The sequence below is a fragment of the Endocarpon pusillum genome, assembly GCF_000464535.1.
Source record: "Endocarpon pusillum Z07020 unplaced genomic scaffold C743391, whole genome shotgun sequence".
NCBI lineage: Eukaryota > Fungi > Ascomycota > Eurotiomycetes > Verrucariales > Verrucariaceae > Endocarpon > Endocarpon pusillum.
The window spans coordinates 1-14,984 of NW_006913608.1; the positions used below are offsets into that span (position 1 = coordinate 1).

Below are 14,984 nucleotides of genomic sequence, written 5' to 3' on the forward strand. Positions count from 1 at the left end.
GCTAAGAACGACTAGTACTAATACATGGCCACACTCTCTTCTAGGAGCTTCTTTGGTGATCATCCATACAAATTATTATAATTGATACCGCTTAGCTTTTGTAGTATTAGTAACGACGCTCATTACCTGTCCTGCCTCAAAGTTACTAGCTTAGAGCTAACGTTACTTCTGCCTGATACCGCAGTAGTAGATCATCCTCACCAGGTTGACGGTAGTTTTGATTATAGCTAACACTTTCCGCCAATCAGACTTACTTCCTACTAATTCTATACCTTGGTACCTCGAGCGAGGTGTGTTGAAAGGATTAGTTAGTTGAAAATGAAATGAGTATGGAGTACAGACGTCTGCCATCACTCGCATGCATCCGGGCGCAGGAAGGGTAAGCTAGAGGCTAGATAAATATGTGCCGACCTCCGTCTCACTTCCTTTTATACTACGTACTCCGTACACTGCTCAGCTTAACGATTTCCTAAACTAAAGAAAGAACAAACTTCAAGACTTTTTGTACTACGTATGCACCTAGTGACTTCCATGCTCTGACGAGTACGAGATTCATGCAGTTATAGATTTCTTACGCTATCGACTGTGACATAGCATTATACTTTCTTAGTCAAGATCCTTTTCACTATATTCAAACGGACTTCGAACCCACTATGTGTTGCAAGATCTAGCAGCAGCTCTGCAATTGTGGAACCCGGAACCCGGAACCCGGAACCCTGATTCCAAAGTAGGGTTTCACAAACGGATCCGAAGAAAACTTTGGAGATGACCCAGATTTCAATCGCCAAATTTGCATCTACTTGGTAGTCTCGGGGCCTTAGAGACGTGGAATCTAGATCACGGGTTTCGGGGGGCCATTTGCCTTTCTGTTCGTTCAGCCTGTTTCCTCCGATGAGACTGGTAACCAGATGATGAGATGATTCTGTGTTAAGATCTAAGCCTTTCAATTTTTAAGAGACAGTAGCATGAAAATAGAACAACCATTCATCGTTCTCTGCATGCACGTGGTGGCCGGCAAAGATGGAAGTTCGGAAGCAGGAAGTCAATCCCCCTAGGGCATGTTTCTGTTCAAGCCGCTTGACTTTCCACTTCAGCTGAAGTAGCTACCACCGGATGAGGTGCCGGGACGAGCGCTCCTGTGGAGAGCTAAGGATTTTACCTGTTGAAGAAGGAACAACCAAAAGACAATACTCATCCTTCATCCACCATATCTTGGATGCCCTTGTCAGCCGCCAGGACATGAAATGGTGAACCTGTATACTAAGCTCGAGTTCTCCGAAAAGGGAGTCGTTGTCAAGAGCTATAGGCCACCAACATACAGTGCGTTACTCTGACCAAAGGATTAATTTCATAGTTTCTCATCTCATGTCCCAGTCGTCCCTATTCCTTAACGTGCTCTCTTCTTTCAGCCTATGCCAAAAAGGAAGAACAGGGTATAAATAGTCGTTCCCTGCTTTCTTGTATGCTTCCTGGTGGCTGTCAGACTACAGAGCTCTGAGAAATCGGTATGATTCGCATTGTACCGTCCATTGGTCCCGTTCATTTGACAACAGCCTTTTCCGACGTATAATCGCTGGCAATCCGATGGGGCTGTCATGCTGGGCACCCTCATCAGATTGGTCTCCTATGATGACTCATTCCTACCACGATCGTGCATATACCTGGCGGACGCCAGAATCGCCCTACATGTTTTCTGTCTATATTCTTATAGTAACTATGAAGCTACGACGGTGTGCACCCTGAGAAGATCTCTCATCTCATCCTTGTTGTCATATTGCGATCCGGTGAATTCCTGGATATGCTTTCTTGTCAACATCTGATGATGGTCGTAGGACAGGTCTTTGATCAGGGTGCCCGCCACGATCCTCACCATAGGGTTTTACCGGACGTGATGCCTTTTTGTCCAACCAAGAACCTCATATCACTCGGTCAACAATGCGCATTGAAGACCGTAACCTACTAGATTATTATGAAATCCTTTCGGTGCAACTACAGAAATCCTTCAGTTGTAGATTGTCCTCCATCGAAGCACACCTGTATGGGATTAACGTGAACAGGGTTTCAACGCGTGCCTCAAGGCCCGCGGGTATCTTGTGTTTACGCTATGCTACGCTATGCTACGCTATGCTACGCTTTCCTTCCTTCTCGCTATGCATCATAAAATACAGGTATTATCTCATCTGGCTGCTACCAGATGAGGTCCTCCATACGTTTCCAGTCCAGCTGGTTTCTACTTCAGGCATTCCTTGCCCTGGTCTTTGCCCTACCCCTACTTCCCCCTTTGGGCTTGCCCGACACGGCAGCCTTTTCCTCGGTTTCCGTTTTGGGTGATTTGTCCGTGGTATCCGGGACGTTTTCCTCATCTGATTTCGACACTGTGGGGCCCTCCCGCTCCTCACCACCTTCCTTTGCGCATTCATTGTCATTCTTCTCACCGTCCGAGCCACCCTTTCCCTTCTCGGCAGCTCCCTTTTCCGGCTCTGGGTTCTCAGTAGGGGTACCCGGCGGCGTGTCAACACGGATCTTGAACGATATCTCCGTCCCCCTCTGCGAAGACGCCGGCGTGATATACGTGACGAAGGCGTGCGTCTTATTTCTGAGGCTTATACGCCTCATTGCGCGCTTTGAAGCTCTGTTGTCTGAGTCTTCTTCTTCTCCGTCGCCGTTGTCGTCTCGAGACCTCTTGGAGCTGGAGCTTCGCTGTGATGAGGCTGACGCCGACGAGCTTCGCTCTCGATCCGTGTTGATGATCTGGCCGAAGATTGTGTCTAGTTGGTTCCTGGATTTTTCCAGGAAGGAGTATAGCTCTTCAGCAGAGAGATTTGGACGGGCTTGCTGGATCTGGTTCAATGGTTCGGTGCTGTACTCGGGCAGGGAGAGAGGTTTGTCGGCTGGGCCGCACAGTGGTGTTGCTGGTGTGGAGGAGGGGTGGCTCGCAGCTGGCGAAGCAGACTTGATTGGGCGGACCGACTCGTAATGAGGATGGGTTGATTCTCCCTACTTGATGTTAGATTTTGGGGTTTGGGCTTGAGGCAGAGAGTGCTTACGCCGAACGACACGTGGACAAATTGTCTCGGCTGTCCAGCAGCACGTTTGTTGTTGACCATCTGGTCAAAAGGCTGGCCAGCATCGGTGGGCCGGTGAATCAGCACATCTCTGTCGTATGCCTCGGAGAAGGCCCTGATCTCTACCTCTCCGCCCCAGGTCTTTGGCTTTGCCATATTCTCCAGATAGGCCTCGTAGGGATCCTCGGCGCTGGCTCTTCTTGACCGGCTGGATCTTGTGTTTGGCTGGCTTCGCACCAAGTCTTCAGTATCAAGGGGGACAAATGGTTCGAATTGCTCTCGATTGGCACGGAGATACCAGACGACGGTCTGGCGGATCTCATCGTGTCTTTCAGTGGTATCGAATAGTTGGTCCGACAAGGCTCGAAACAGGCAATTCCCTACCGGGCAAGTACCTTAGTACACACCCTAGGACATACTGAGAGAGCAATACACATACCATCCGAAACGATGGGTCTTCTGTGCAGTCCCCATAGTTCCATGAACGGCCAGTAAGGCTTCTGGCTCTTCCTTCCTGCACGCACCATGATGGGCAGACGTCTTCTGCCATCGCTGTTAGACATCTTGACAGAGCCATTGAGAACACGCAAATGCTTGTTCTCCTGCTCAAGGAGTCTGGCATTCATATGCCGACCCTTGAGGAGGGAAAAAAGTAAGACAAGAATGGGGGCATAAGCAGACACATGGCCAATCTTCCGGCCCACGGGTGGAAGTTACGTAGTGCCCACTACCTCGTGTACGTACATAGTAATGCAAAAACAAGGGGCCAACTGACAGGGCTAGTATGGGCGCCACAGACTTACCAAGAACGGGAATATGTGGGGCAAGACTGGGGCGGTTACCCAATAAGTTAACGGAAAATCACGTCTTCCCAAGCCTTGGCCAGCAAGTTTGATTGGTATGGAACGTTGTCAAGGCTGAATGGTTGATGGTGTCAATCACCGACAACGGCGAGGCGTGAGAAGGTGGTACAGACACTTGAAGACAGAGTCGTCATACAGATCGAAGCTTGACGAGAGATTGAGTGATGAGTTGGAAACAGCAAAGACCCGCGAAGAGAAATATATCTACACGTACGTTTGCACGATTCGAAGTTCAATACCTTCAATTGCATAATGGTCTGTTCACTCCATGCTATTCACCAACCATTGATAGACAATGAACAATCATAGAGTTATTGCCTGAATAGGAAACACCGGCTCTATTCAAGGTGAAGTTGCCAAGGCCACAATGGCGGAGAAAAGGATTGTCGTTGTTGGGTATGTCGACAATCGCGCTGCTTAAGAGAACCCGCTGATGGTGGCAGAGCTGGTGTAGCAGGATTGACAACAGCGCTGCTGCTCTCGAAGAATCCATCATACAAAATCACTGTTGCAGCCAAATATATGCCAGGAGATTACCACATTGAATACGCTTCGCCATGGGCGGGTGCCAATTATATGCCGTTGGTCACACCAAACACCTACTATAAATCCAAGAAGGGTCTGCTAAAGCAATCTTAGAGTCTCAGTGCGAGGTTCACCTGCTGCAGCCTGGGACAGAAATACGTGGCCCGCCCTCGAGCACCTTGCGCGCAATCATCCCGAGGCAGGTGTACACTACCAACGTAAGAGTTTTGGCATTCAGAGAAATTCTATCCTCTAACCTTCAAAACAGCTTCTCACGTATTGAATAGGAAGAAAGATGTTGGGTCAGTAGCTGCATCATCGTTGGCGGAACTCCTATCGACCAGTCCATGGTGGAAAGATCTAGTGCCTGATGTATAAAGCTTGCCCCTTTGAAGCATCGAATGAAAAGCTCATCGCTGCAGTTTCGTGTGATCCCCAAGGCCGAACTCGACGACGACATCGACTCTGCCACGTCCTTCACATCGGTATGTATCAATACGGCTATATATCTTCCATACTTAGTCTCAGAGTGCTCCAAAGCAGGCGTGAGTTTCAAGCGCGCCATTTTCAACCACATTTGTGATGCTGTCACCGCCCACCATTCTGGGCAGAAAGCTCATGTCGTTATTAACTGCACGGGTTTGTCTGCTGCCAAAATAGGAGGCGTCGAGGACGGTACAGTCACCCCAGCACGGGGCCAGATAGTTCTCGTCAGGAACGATCCCGGCGCCATGTATACCATTTCAGGATGTGACGACGGAGAGGATGAAGTCGTCTATGTTATGATGCGAGCAACAGGTGGAGGCACAATTCTGGGTGGTTCGTACCAGAAGGGTAATTGGGAGTCTCAGCCCGATCCCAATCTCGCGATGAGGATCATGAGGAGGGCCGTAAAGCTTTGTCCGCAGCTCACATTGGGGGCTGGTGTAGAAGGGCTGGACATTATTCGTCATGGTGTTGGTCTTAGGCCCCTCAGAGCTGCGGGTGCCAGGGTAGAGAAAGAAAAGATCAACGGGATTTGGGTCATCCATAATTATGGTCATGGTGGTTATGGATATCAATCTTCGTATGGCTGCTCACAAGAGGTGGTTAAGCTGGCGGACAACATATTAGACGAGAAAGCCAGGTTGTAGATATTTGACGGTTAGCATATAGTCATCGTGATGCTATCTCAACAGCAGAGCAGGTCATCGACCTTAAAAATGACTCTTCTAGTAAGATCAGATCAAACGTGAGAGGTGTATGCCTATTTCACTCCAATCAGCAAGTCTCATCCTGGGTAGAGATCGGCCCATCCTCTCTCTATGGGGGGCCGATGGCCAGCAGAAACTCAGGAATCCTTTCTAATATTTCGTGTTTAGATTCTAAACCTTCTAGACGCATCTCCGGCTGAAGACTGAATGTATGTGTATGTATATGTATATATATGTATCTTAAAATCAGAGTGTTCCGTATCAGAGTAGAAGCTTTCACATACTCCCTTTGATGTGCATTCAAGAAGAAGTTGTGCTGTGAAGAAGGCCAAGGGATTTCGTCAAGCTGCCACGCAGATCCTGATGCGACTCGGACCTCAAGTGCCAAAAAGGAGCAACAATCTCTGACCACATTTCAATCTTCATTTTTCTCCTCCCTTTCTCTGTGTTCTACCACGTGTCACAATCTGCGTCCAGGTTCCTTTGCGACTACAATCGCCTTAATAGGGACAAGGTCTCGGGGCGAAGCTATTCCCTCGAACCTAGCACGCTGCGAAGCCCAGTTGCGATGGACTTTTCAAACATCTTGTATGCCGCCTCGATCTGGTCGAAAAGCTCCATTGAGGAGTCGCGCCTTGCATGGAGATCATACTGTGAAGAAATTGCTAACTCAACTGTTCAGTCGTCTCGTGAATCTGTTGGTCGGTGCTGTAATGATTCTGGGTGGTAAGCAGCGTGCCCTGCATTGTCGCGCAGCTTGCGCACAACGCGCGATCTCGAGGACAAACCAGTGTACCTGATTAGGAAGCTGATGCTTGTGGCCCGCAGGGATCAGTCAATTCATCCCACATCTCACAATGTATACCAACCCGCGATATTCGAACCTCAACAGCAGGCTGATTCCGCAACAGAGGCAACACGATCACGGGCATATATGTGATACTTTTTGGCCTTGGTCCGTCTAAAGTCTGTGAAATACTCTATAACTGAATACCTGACTGTCTCCATAGCTATCGGAGGCCTCGAGCTCCTACCTCAAGTTCCACCTTATCTCCCTCGATACGCGAGTTTCCTCTTCTCCTTCCTTGGTCGTGGTTTCTGTGAGTCGTGGCATCCAGAGGCCAACAGCTGAAGCTCACGCTACTACAGTCTACGTGTTTGTCGGGTCGATTATCATTGAGGGCAATAAACTTCGACTCATTGCCGGACTGGTGGTGGCCATTATTGGGGTGGCCTATTGTGCCCTTGAATTCGCACCCCAAATCGAACCACCCTCGAACATGAGAGATGCAGACGCTGGATGGGGCGCAGAACAAGTCTGAAGAAACTGTTTGCTCTCAAGTATGATAAAACGGGGCCAAGAAGGGAGATGGACGTCTGCCAGGCGGGCTGCCATAGGTTGTATTCGCAGAACCGTGTTTCCCGCGGTATTATGCCTTTTTGGAAGCAGAACATAAACTCGCTGAGATAAGGCTTTCCTTATTCTACATGTACGATAGCCATCTTCGATAGTTGGGCCTCGAGAGAGCATGAAGGAATTGGAAAGGGACGCTGTCTGAGAAGGCGCATGGTGGCATCTCAACCGTCGATGCCAAGCAACCCGTCGAATACATTGATGGTATCAGTGTAGTAGAGTTCCTGTGAGAAGTAACCATATAATCAAGGTTGTTGTTGCTGGATTCCCTACGAAATGAATGCTTTTACTGCCACTCCCTAGTAGCCAAGTACCAGCAGCGCCAAGATCAAAGGGGCTTTTCCAACAGCCAATAGGAGCCGGTTTAGACCCGATTACGCAGCGTTCTCCTTCACTTTCCAACCTTTGCGTCGGACGCAGATTCTGACGTTGCAACGTCAGAATCTGCGTCCGACGCAAAGGTTGGAAAGTGAAGGAGAACGCTGCGTAATCGGGTCTAAACCGGCTCCTATTGGCTGTTGGAAAAGCCCCTTTGATCTTGGCGCTGCTGGTACTTGGCTACTAGGGAGTGGCAGTAAAAGCATTCATTTCGTAGGGAATCCAGCAACAACAACCTTGATTATATGGTTACTTCTCACAGGAACTCTACTACACTGATACCATCAATGTATTCGACGGGTTGCTTGGCATCGACGGTTGAGATGCCACCATGCGCCTTCTCAGACAGCGTCCCTTTCCAATTCCTTCATGCTCTCTCGAGGCCCAACTATCGAAGATGGCTATCGTACATGTAGAATAAGGAAAGCCTTATCTCAGCGAGTTTATGTTCTGCTTCCAAAAAGGCATAATACCGCGGGAAACACGGTTCTGCGAATACAACCTATGGCAGCCCGCCTGGCAGACGTCCATCTCCCTTCTTGGCCCCGTTTTATCATACTTGAGAGCAAACAGTTTCTTCAGACTTGTTCTGCGCCCCATCCAGCGTCTGCATCTCTCATGTTCGAGGGTGGTTCGATTTGGGGTGCGAATTCAAGGGCACAATAGGCCACCCCAATAATGGCCACCACCAGTCCGGCAATGAGTCGAAGTTTATTGCCCTCAATGATAATCGACCCGACAAACACGTAGACTGTAGTAGCGTGAGCTTCAGCTGTTGGCCTCTGGATGCCACGACTCACAGAAACCACGACCAAGGAAGGAGAAGAGGAAACTCGCGTATCGAGGGAGATAAGGTGGAACTTGAGGTAGGAGCTCGAGGCCTCCGATAGCTATGGAGACAGTCAGGTATTCAGTTATAGAGTATTTCACAGACTTTAGACGGACCAAGGCCAAAAAGTATCACATATATGCCCGTGATCGTGTTGCCTCTGTTGCGGAATCAGCCTGCTGTTGAGGTTCGAATATCGCGGGTTGGTATACATTGTGAGATGTGGGATGAATTGACTGATCCCTGCGGGCCACAAGCATCAGCTTCCTAATCAGGTACACTGGTTTGTCCTCGAGATCGCGCGTTGTGCGCAAGCTGCGCGACAATGCAGGGCACGCTGCTTACCACCCAGAATCATTACAGCACCGACCAACAGATTCACGAGACGACTGAACAGTTGAGTTAGCAATTTCTTCACAGTATGATCTCCATGCAAGGCGCGACTCCTCAATGGAGCTTTTCGACCAGATCGAGGCGGCATACAAGATGTTTGAAAAGTCCATCGCAACTGGGCTTCGCAGCGTGCTAGGTTCGAGGGAATAGCTTCGCCCCGAGACCTTGTCCCTATTAAGGCGATTGTAGTCGCAAAGGAACCTGGACGCAGATTGTGACACGTGGTAGAACACAGAGAAAGGGAGGAGAAAAATGAAGATTGAAATGTGGTCAGAGATTGTTGCTCCTTTTTGGCACTTGAGGTCCGAGTCGCATCAGGATCTGCGTGGCAGCTTGACGAAATCCCTTGGCCTTCTTCACAGCACAACTTCTTCTTGAATGCACATCAAAGGGAGTATGTGAAAGCTTCTACTCTGATACGGAACACTCTGATTTTAAGATACATATATATACATATACATACACATACATTCAGTCTTCAGCCGGAGATGCGTCTAGAAGGTTTAGAATCTAAACACGAAATATTAGAAAGGATTCCTGAGTTTCTGCTGGCCATCGGCCCCCCATAGAGAGAGGATGGGCCGATCTCTACCCAGGATGAGACTTGCTGATTGGAGTGAAATAGGCATACACCTCTCACGTTTGATCTGATCTTACTAGAAGAGTCATTTTTAAGGTCGATGACCTGCTCTGCTGTTGAGATAGCATCACGATGACTATATGCTAACCGTCAAATATCTACAACCTGGCTTTCTCGTCTAATATGTTGTCCGCCAGCTTAACCACCTCTTGTGAGCAGCCATACGAAGATTGATATCCATAACCACCATGACCATAATTATGGATGACCCAAATCCCGTTGATCTTTTCTTTCTCTACCCTGGCACCCGCAGCTCTGAGGGGCCTAAGACCAACACCATGACGAATAATGTCCAGCCCTTCTACACCAGCCCCCAATGTGAGCTGCGGACAAAGCTTTACGGCCCTCCTCATGATCCTCATCGCGAGATTGGGATCGGGCTGAGACTCCCAATTACCCTTCTGGTACGAACCACCCAGAATTGTGCCTCCACCTGTTGCTCGCATCATAACATAGACGACTTCATCCTCTCCGTCGTCACATCCTGAAATGGTATACATGGCGCCGGGATCGTTCCTGACGAGAACTATCTGGCCCCGTGCTGGGGTGACTGTACCGTCCTCGACGCCTCCTATTTTGGCAGCAGACAAACCCGTGCAGTTAATAACGACATGAGCTTTCTGCCCAGAATGGTGGGCGGTGACAGCATCACAAATGTGGTTGAAAATGGCGCGCTTGAAACTCACGCCTGCTTTGGAGCACTCTGAGACTAAGTATGGAAGATATATAGCCGTATTGATACATACCGATGTGAAGGACGTGGCAGAGTCGATGTCGTCGTCGAGTTCGGCCTTGGGGATCACACGAAACTGCAGCGATGAGCTTTTCATTCGATGCTTCAAAGGGGCAAGCTTTATACATCAGGCACTAGATCTTTCCACCATGGACTGGTCGATAGGAGTTCCGCCAACGATGATGCAGCTACTGACCCAACATCTTTCTTCCTATTCAATACGTGAGAAGCTGTTTTGAAGGTTAGAGGATAGAATTTCTCTGAATGCCAAAACTCTTACGTTGGTAGTGTACACCTGCCTCGGGATGATTGCGCGCAAGGTGCTCGAGGGCGGGCCACGTATTTCTGTCCCAGGCTGCAGCAGGTGAACCTCGCACTGAGACTCTAAGATTGCTTTAGCAGACCCTTCTTGGATTTATAGTAGGTGTTTGGTGTGACCAACGGCATATAATTGGCACCCGCCCATGGCGAAGCGTATTCAATGTGGTAATCTCCTGGCATATATTTGGCTGCAACAGTGATTTTGTATGATGGATTCTTCGAGAGCAGCAGCGCTGTTGTCAATCCTGCTACACCAGCTCTGCCACCATCAGCGGGTTCTCTTAAGCAGCGCGATTGTCGACATACCCAACAACGACAATCCTTTTCTCCGCCATTGTGGCCTTGGCAACTTCACCTTGAATAGAGCCGGTGTTTCCTATTCAGGCAATAACTCTATGATTGTTCATTGTCTATCAATGGTTGGTGAATAGCATGGAGTGAACAGACCATTATGCAATTGAAGGTATTGAACTTCGAATCGTGCAAACGTACGTGTAGATATATTTCTCTTCGCGGGTCTTTGCTGTTTCCAACTCATCACTCAATCTCTCGTCAAGCTTCGATCTGTATGACGACTCTGTCTTCAAGTGTCTGTACCACCTTCTCACGCCTCGCCGTTGTCGGTGATTGACACCATCAACCATTCAGCCTTGACAACGTTCCATACCAATCAAACTTGCTGGCCAAGGCTTGGGAAGACGTGATTTTCCGTTAACTTATTGGGTAACCGCCCCAGTCTTGCCCCACATATTCCCGTTCTTGGTAAGTCTGTGGCGCCCATACTAGCCCTGTCAGTTGGCCCCTTGTTTTTGCATTACTATGTACGTACACGAGGTAGTGGGCACTACGTAACTTCCACCCGTGGGCCGGAAGATTGGCCATGTGTCTGCTTATGCCCCCATTCTTGTCTTACTTTTTTCCCTCCTCAAGGGTCGGCATATGAATGCCAGACTCCTTGAGCAGGAGAACAAGCATTTGCGTGTTCTCAATGGCTCTGTCAAGATGTCTAACAGCGATGGCAGAAGACGTCTGCCCATCATGGTGCGTGCAGGAAGGAAGAGCCAGAAGCCTTACTGGCCGTTCATGGAACTATGGGGACTGCACAGAAGACCCATCGTTTCGGATGGTATGTGTATTGCTCTCTCAGTATGTCCTAGGGTGTGTACTAAGGTACTTGCCCGGTAGGGAATTGCCTGTTTCGAGCCTTGTCGGACCAACTATTCGATACCACTGAAAGACACGATGAGATCCGCCAGACCGTCGTCTGGTATCTCCGTGCCAATCGAGAGCAATTCGAACCATTTGTCCCCCTTGATACTGAAGACTTGGTGCGAAGCCAGCCAAACACAAGATCCAGCCGGTCAAGAAGAGCCAGCGCCGAGGATCCCTACGAGGCCTATCTGGAGAATATGGCAAAGCCAAAGACCTGGGGCGGAGAGGTAGAGATCAGGGCCTTCTCCGAGGCATACGACAGAGATGTGCTGATTCACCGGCCCACCGATGCTGGCCAGCCTTTTGACCAGATGGTCAACAACAAACGTGCTGCTGGACAGCCGAGACAATTTGTCCACGTGTCGTTCGGCGTAAGCACTCTCTGCCTCAAGCCCAAACCCCAAAATCTAACATCAAGTAGGGAGAATCAACCCATCCTCATTACGAGTCGGTCCGCCCAATCAAGTCTGCTTCGCCAGCTGCGAGCCACCCCTCCTCCACACCAGCAACACCACTGTGCGGCCCAGCCGACAAACCTCTCTCCCTGCCCGAGTACAGCACCGAACCATTGAACCAGATCCAGCAAGCCCGTCCAAATCTCTCTGCTGAAGAGCTATACTCCTTCCTGGAAAAATCCAGGAACCAACTAGACACAATCTTCGGCCAGATCATCAACACGGATCGAGAGCGAAGCTCGTCGGCGTCAGCCTCATCACAGCGAAGCTCCAGCTCCAAGAGGTCTCGAGACGACAACGGCGACGGAGAAGAAGAAGACTCAGACAACAGAGCTTCAAAGCGCGCAATGAGGCGTATAAGCCTCAGAAATAAGACGCACGCCTTCGTCACGTATATCACGCCGGCGTCTTCGCAGAGGGGGACGGAGATATCGTTCAAGATCCGTGTTGACACGCCGCCGGGTACCCCTACTGAGAACCCAGAGCCGGAAAAGGGAGCTGCCGAGAAGGGAAAGGGTGGCTCGGACGGTGAGAAGAATGACAATGAATGCGCAAAGGAAGGTGGTGAGGAGCGGGAGGGCCCCACAGTGTCGAAATCAGATGAGGAAAACGTCCCGGATACCACGGACAAATCACCCAAAACGGAAACCGAGGAAAAGGCTGCCGTGTCGGGCAAGCCCAAAGGGGGAAGTAGGGGTAGGGCAAAGACCAGGGCAAGGAATGCCTGAAGTAGAAACCAGCTGGACTGGAAACGTATGGAGGACCTCATCTGGTAGCAGCCAGATGAGATAATACCTGTATTTTATGATGCATAGCGAGAAGGAAGGAAAGCGTAGCATAGCGTAGCATAGCGTAGCATAGCGTAAACACAAGATACCCGCGGGCCTTGAGGCACGCGTTGAAACCCTGTTCACGTTAATCCCATACAGGTGTGCTTCGATGGAGGACAATCTACAACTGAAGGATTTCTGTAGTTGCACCGAAAGGATTTCATAATAATCTAGTAGGTTACGGTCTTCAATGCGCATTGTTGACCGAGTGATATGAGGTTCTTGGTTGGACAAAAAGGCATCACGTCCGGTAAAACCCTATGGTGAGGATCGTGGCGGGCACCCTGATCAAAGACCTGTCCTACGACCATCATCAGATGTTGACAAGAAAGCATATCCAGGAATTCACCGGATCGCAATATGACAACAAGGATGAGATGAGAGATCTTCTCAGGGTGCACACCGTCGTAGCTTCATAGTTACTATAAGAATATAGACAGAAAACATGTAGGGCGATTCTGGCGTCCGCCAGGTATATGCACGATCGTGGTAGGAATGAGTCATCATAGGAGACCAATCTGATGAGGGTGCCCAGCATGACAGCCCCATCGGATTGCCAGCGATTATACGTCGGAAAAGGCTGTTGTCAAATGAACGGGACCAATGGACGGTACAATGCGAATCATACCGATTTCTCAGAGCTCTGTAGTCTGACAGCCACCAGGAAGCATACAAGAAAGCAGGGAACGACTATTTATACCCTGTTCTTCCTTTTTGGCATAGGCTGAAAGAAGAGAGCACGTTAAGGAATAGGGACGACTGGGACATGAGATGAGAAACTATGAAATTAATCCTTTGGTCAGAGTAACGCACTGTATGTTGGTGGCCTATAGCTCTTGACAACGACTCCCTTTTCGGAGAACTCGAGCTTAGTATACAGGTTCACCATTTCATGTCCTGGCGGCTGACAAGGGCATCCAAGATATGGTGGATGAAGGATGAGTATTGTCTTTTGGTTGTTCCTTCTTCAACAGGTAAAATCCTTAGCTCTCCACAGGAGCGCTCGTCCCGGCACCTCATCCGGTGGTAGCTACTTCAGCTGAAGTGGAAAGTCAAGCGGCTTGAACAGAAACATGCCCTAGGGGGATTGACTTCCTGCTTCCGAACTTCCATCTTTGCCGGCCACCACGTGCATGCAGAGAACGATGAATGGTTGTTCTATTTTCATGCTACTGTCTCTTAAAAATTGAAAGGCTTAGATCTTAACACAGAATCATCTCATCATCTGGTTACCAGTCTCATCGGAGGAAACAGGCTGAACGAACAGAAAGGCAAATGGCCCCCCGAAACCCGTGATCTAGATTCCACGTCTCTAAGGCCCCGAGACTACCAAGTAGATGCAAATTTGGCGATTGAAATCTGGGTCATCTCCAAAGTTTTCTTCGGATCCGTTTGTGAAACCCTACTTTGGAATCAGGGTTCCGGGTTCCGGGTTCCGGGTTCCACAATTGCAGAGCTGCTGCTAGATCTTGCAACACATAGTGGGTTCGAAGTCCGTTTGAATATAGTGAAAAGGATCTTGACTAAGAAAGTATAATGCTATGTCACAGTCGATAGCGTAAGAAATCTATAACTGCATGAATCTCGTACTCGTCAGAGCATGGAAGTCACTAGGTGCATACGTAGTACAAAAAGTCTTGAAGTTTGTTCTTTCTTTAGTTTAGGAAATCGTTAAGCTGAGCAGTGTACGGAGTACGTAGTATAAAAGGAAGTGAGACGGAGGTCGGCACATATTTATCTAGCCTCTAGCTTACCCTTCCTGCGCCCGGATGCATGCGAGTGATGGCAGACGTCTGTACTCCATACTCATTTCATTTTCAACTAACTAATCCTTTCAACACACCTCGCTCGAGGTACCAAGGTATAGAATTAGTAGGAAGTAAGTCTGATTGGCGGAAAGTGTTAGCTATAATCAAAACTACCGTCAACCTGGTGAGGATGATCTACTACTGCGGTATCAGGCAGAAGTAACGTTAGCTCTAAGCTAGTAACTTTGAGGCAGGACAGGTAATGAGCGTCGTTACTAATACTACAAAAGCTAAGCGGTATCAATTATAATAATTTGTATGGATGATCACCAAAGAAGCTCCTAGAAGAGAGTGTGGCCATGTATTAGTACTAGTCGTTCTTAGC

At 49.0% G+C, this 14,984-nt stretch overlaps 6 protein-coding genes across 6 annotated transcripts; 3 read left to right on the forward strand and 3 right to left on the reverse strand.

Annotated features, from left to right (window-relative positions):
* Window positions 1-2,235: 2,235 nt before the first annotated feature.
* Window positions 2,236-3,628, reverse strand: EPUS_09405 (uncharacterized protein; the record flags this gene model as incomplete). The annotated part of the gene is made up of 3 exons (XM_007789441.1): window positions 2,236-2,997; window positions 3,048-3,445; window positions 3,505-3,628. 3 exons carry the CDS (start codon window positions 3,626-3,628, stop codon window positions 2,236-2,238), a joined length of 1,284 nt encoding a protein of 427 aa, XP_007787631.1.
* A 667-nt stretch (window positions 3,629-4,295) lies between these two features.
* On the forward strand, window positions 4,296-4,567 carry EPUS_09406 (uncharacterized protein; the record flags this gene model as incomplete). The annotated part of the gene is made up of 2 exons (XM_007789442.1): window positions 4,296-4,324; window positions 4,372-4,567. 2 exons carry the CDS (start codon window positions 4,296-4,298, stop codon window positions 4,565-4,567), a joined length of 225 nt encoding a protein of 74 aa, XP_007787632.1.
* Window positions 4,568-4,854: 287 nt separating this feature from the next.
* EPUS_09407 (uncharacterized protein) lies at window positions 4,855-6,968 on the forward strand (the record flags this gene model as incomplete). The annotated part of the gene is made up of 7 exons (XM_007789443.1): window positions 4,855-5,579; window positions 6,154-6,234; window positions 6,329-6,372; window positions 6,475-6,505; window positions 6,558-6,601; window positions 6,657-6,746; window positions 6,796-6,968. 7 exons carry the CDS (start codon window positions 4,855-4,857, stop codon window positions 6,966-6,968), a joined length of 1,188 nt encoding a protein of 395 aa, XP_007787633.1.
* Window positions 6,969-8,016: 1,048 nt separating this feature from the next.
* Window positions 8,017-10,130, reverse strand: EPUS_09408 (uncharacterized protein; the record flags this gene model as incomplete). The annotated part of the gene is made up of 7 exons (XM_007789444.1): window positions 8,017-8,189; window positions 8,239-8,328; window positions 8,384-8,427; window positions 8,480-8,510; window positions 8,613-8,656; window positions 8,751-8,831; window positions 9,406-10,130. 7 exons carry the CDS (start codon window positions 10,128-10,130, stop codon window positions 8,017-8,019), a joined length of 1,188 nt encoding a protein of 395 aa, XP_007787634.1.
* A 287-nt stretch (window positions 10,131-10,417) lies between these two features.
* Window positions 10,418-10,689, reverse strand: EPUS_09409 (uncharacterized protein; the record flags this gene model as incomplete). Its single annotated transcript, XM_007789445.1, has 2 exons — window positions 10,418-10,613; window positions 10,661-10,689. The coding sequence occupies 2 exons, from the start codon at window positions 10,687-10,689 to the stop codon at window positions 10,418-10,420; spliced, it is 225 nt and encodes a 74-aa protein (XP_007787635.1).
* A 667-nt stretch (window positions 10,690-11,356) lies between these two features.
* Window positions 11,357-12,749, forward strand: EPUS_09410 (uncharacterized protein; the record flags this gene model as incomplete). Its single annotated transcript, XM_007789446.1, has 3 exons — window positions 11,357-11,480; window positions 11,540-11,937; window positions 11,988-12,749. The coding sequence occupies 3 exons, from the start codon at window positions 11,357-11,359 to the stop codon at window positions 12,747-12,749; spliced, it is 1,284 nt and encodes a 427-aa protein (XP_007787636.1).
* Window positions 12,750-14,984: the final 2,235 nt, after the last annotated feature.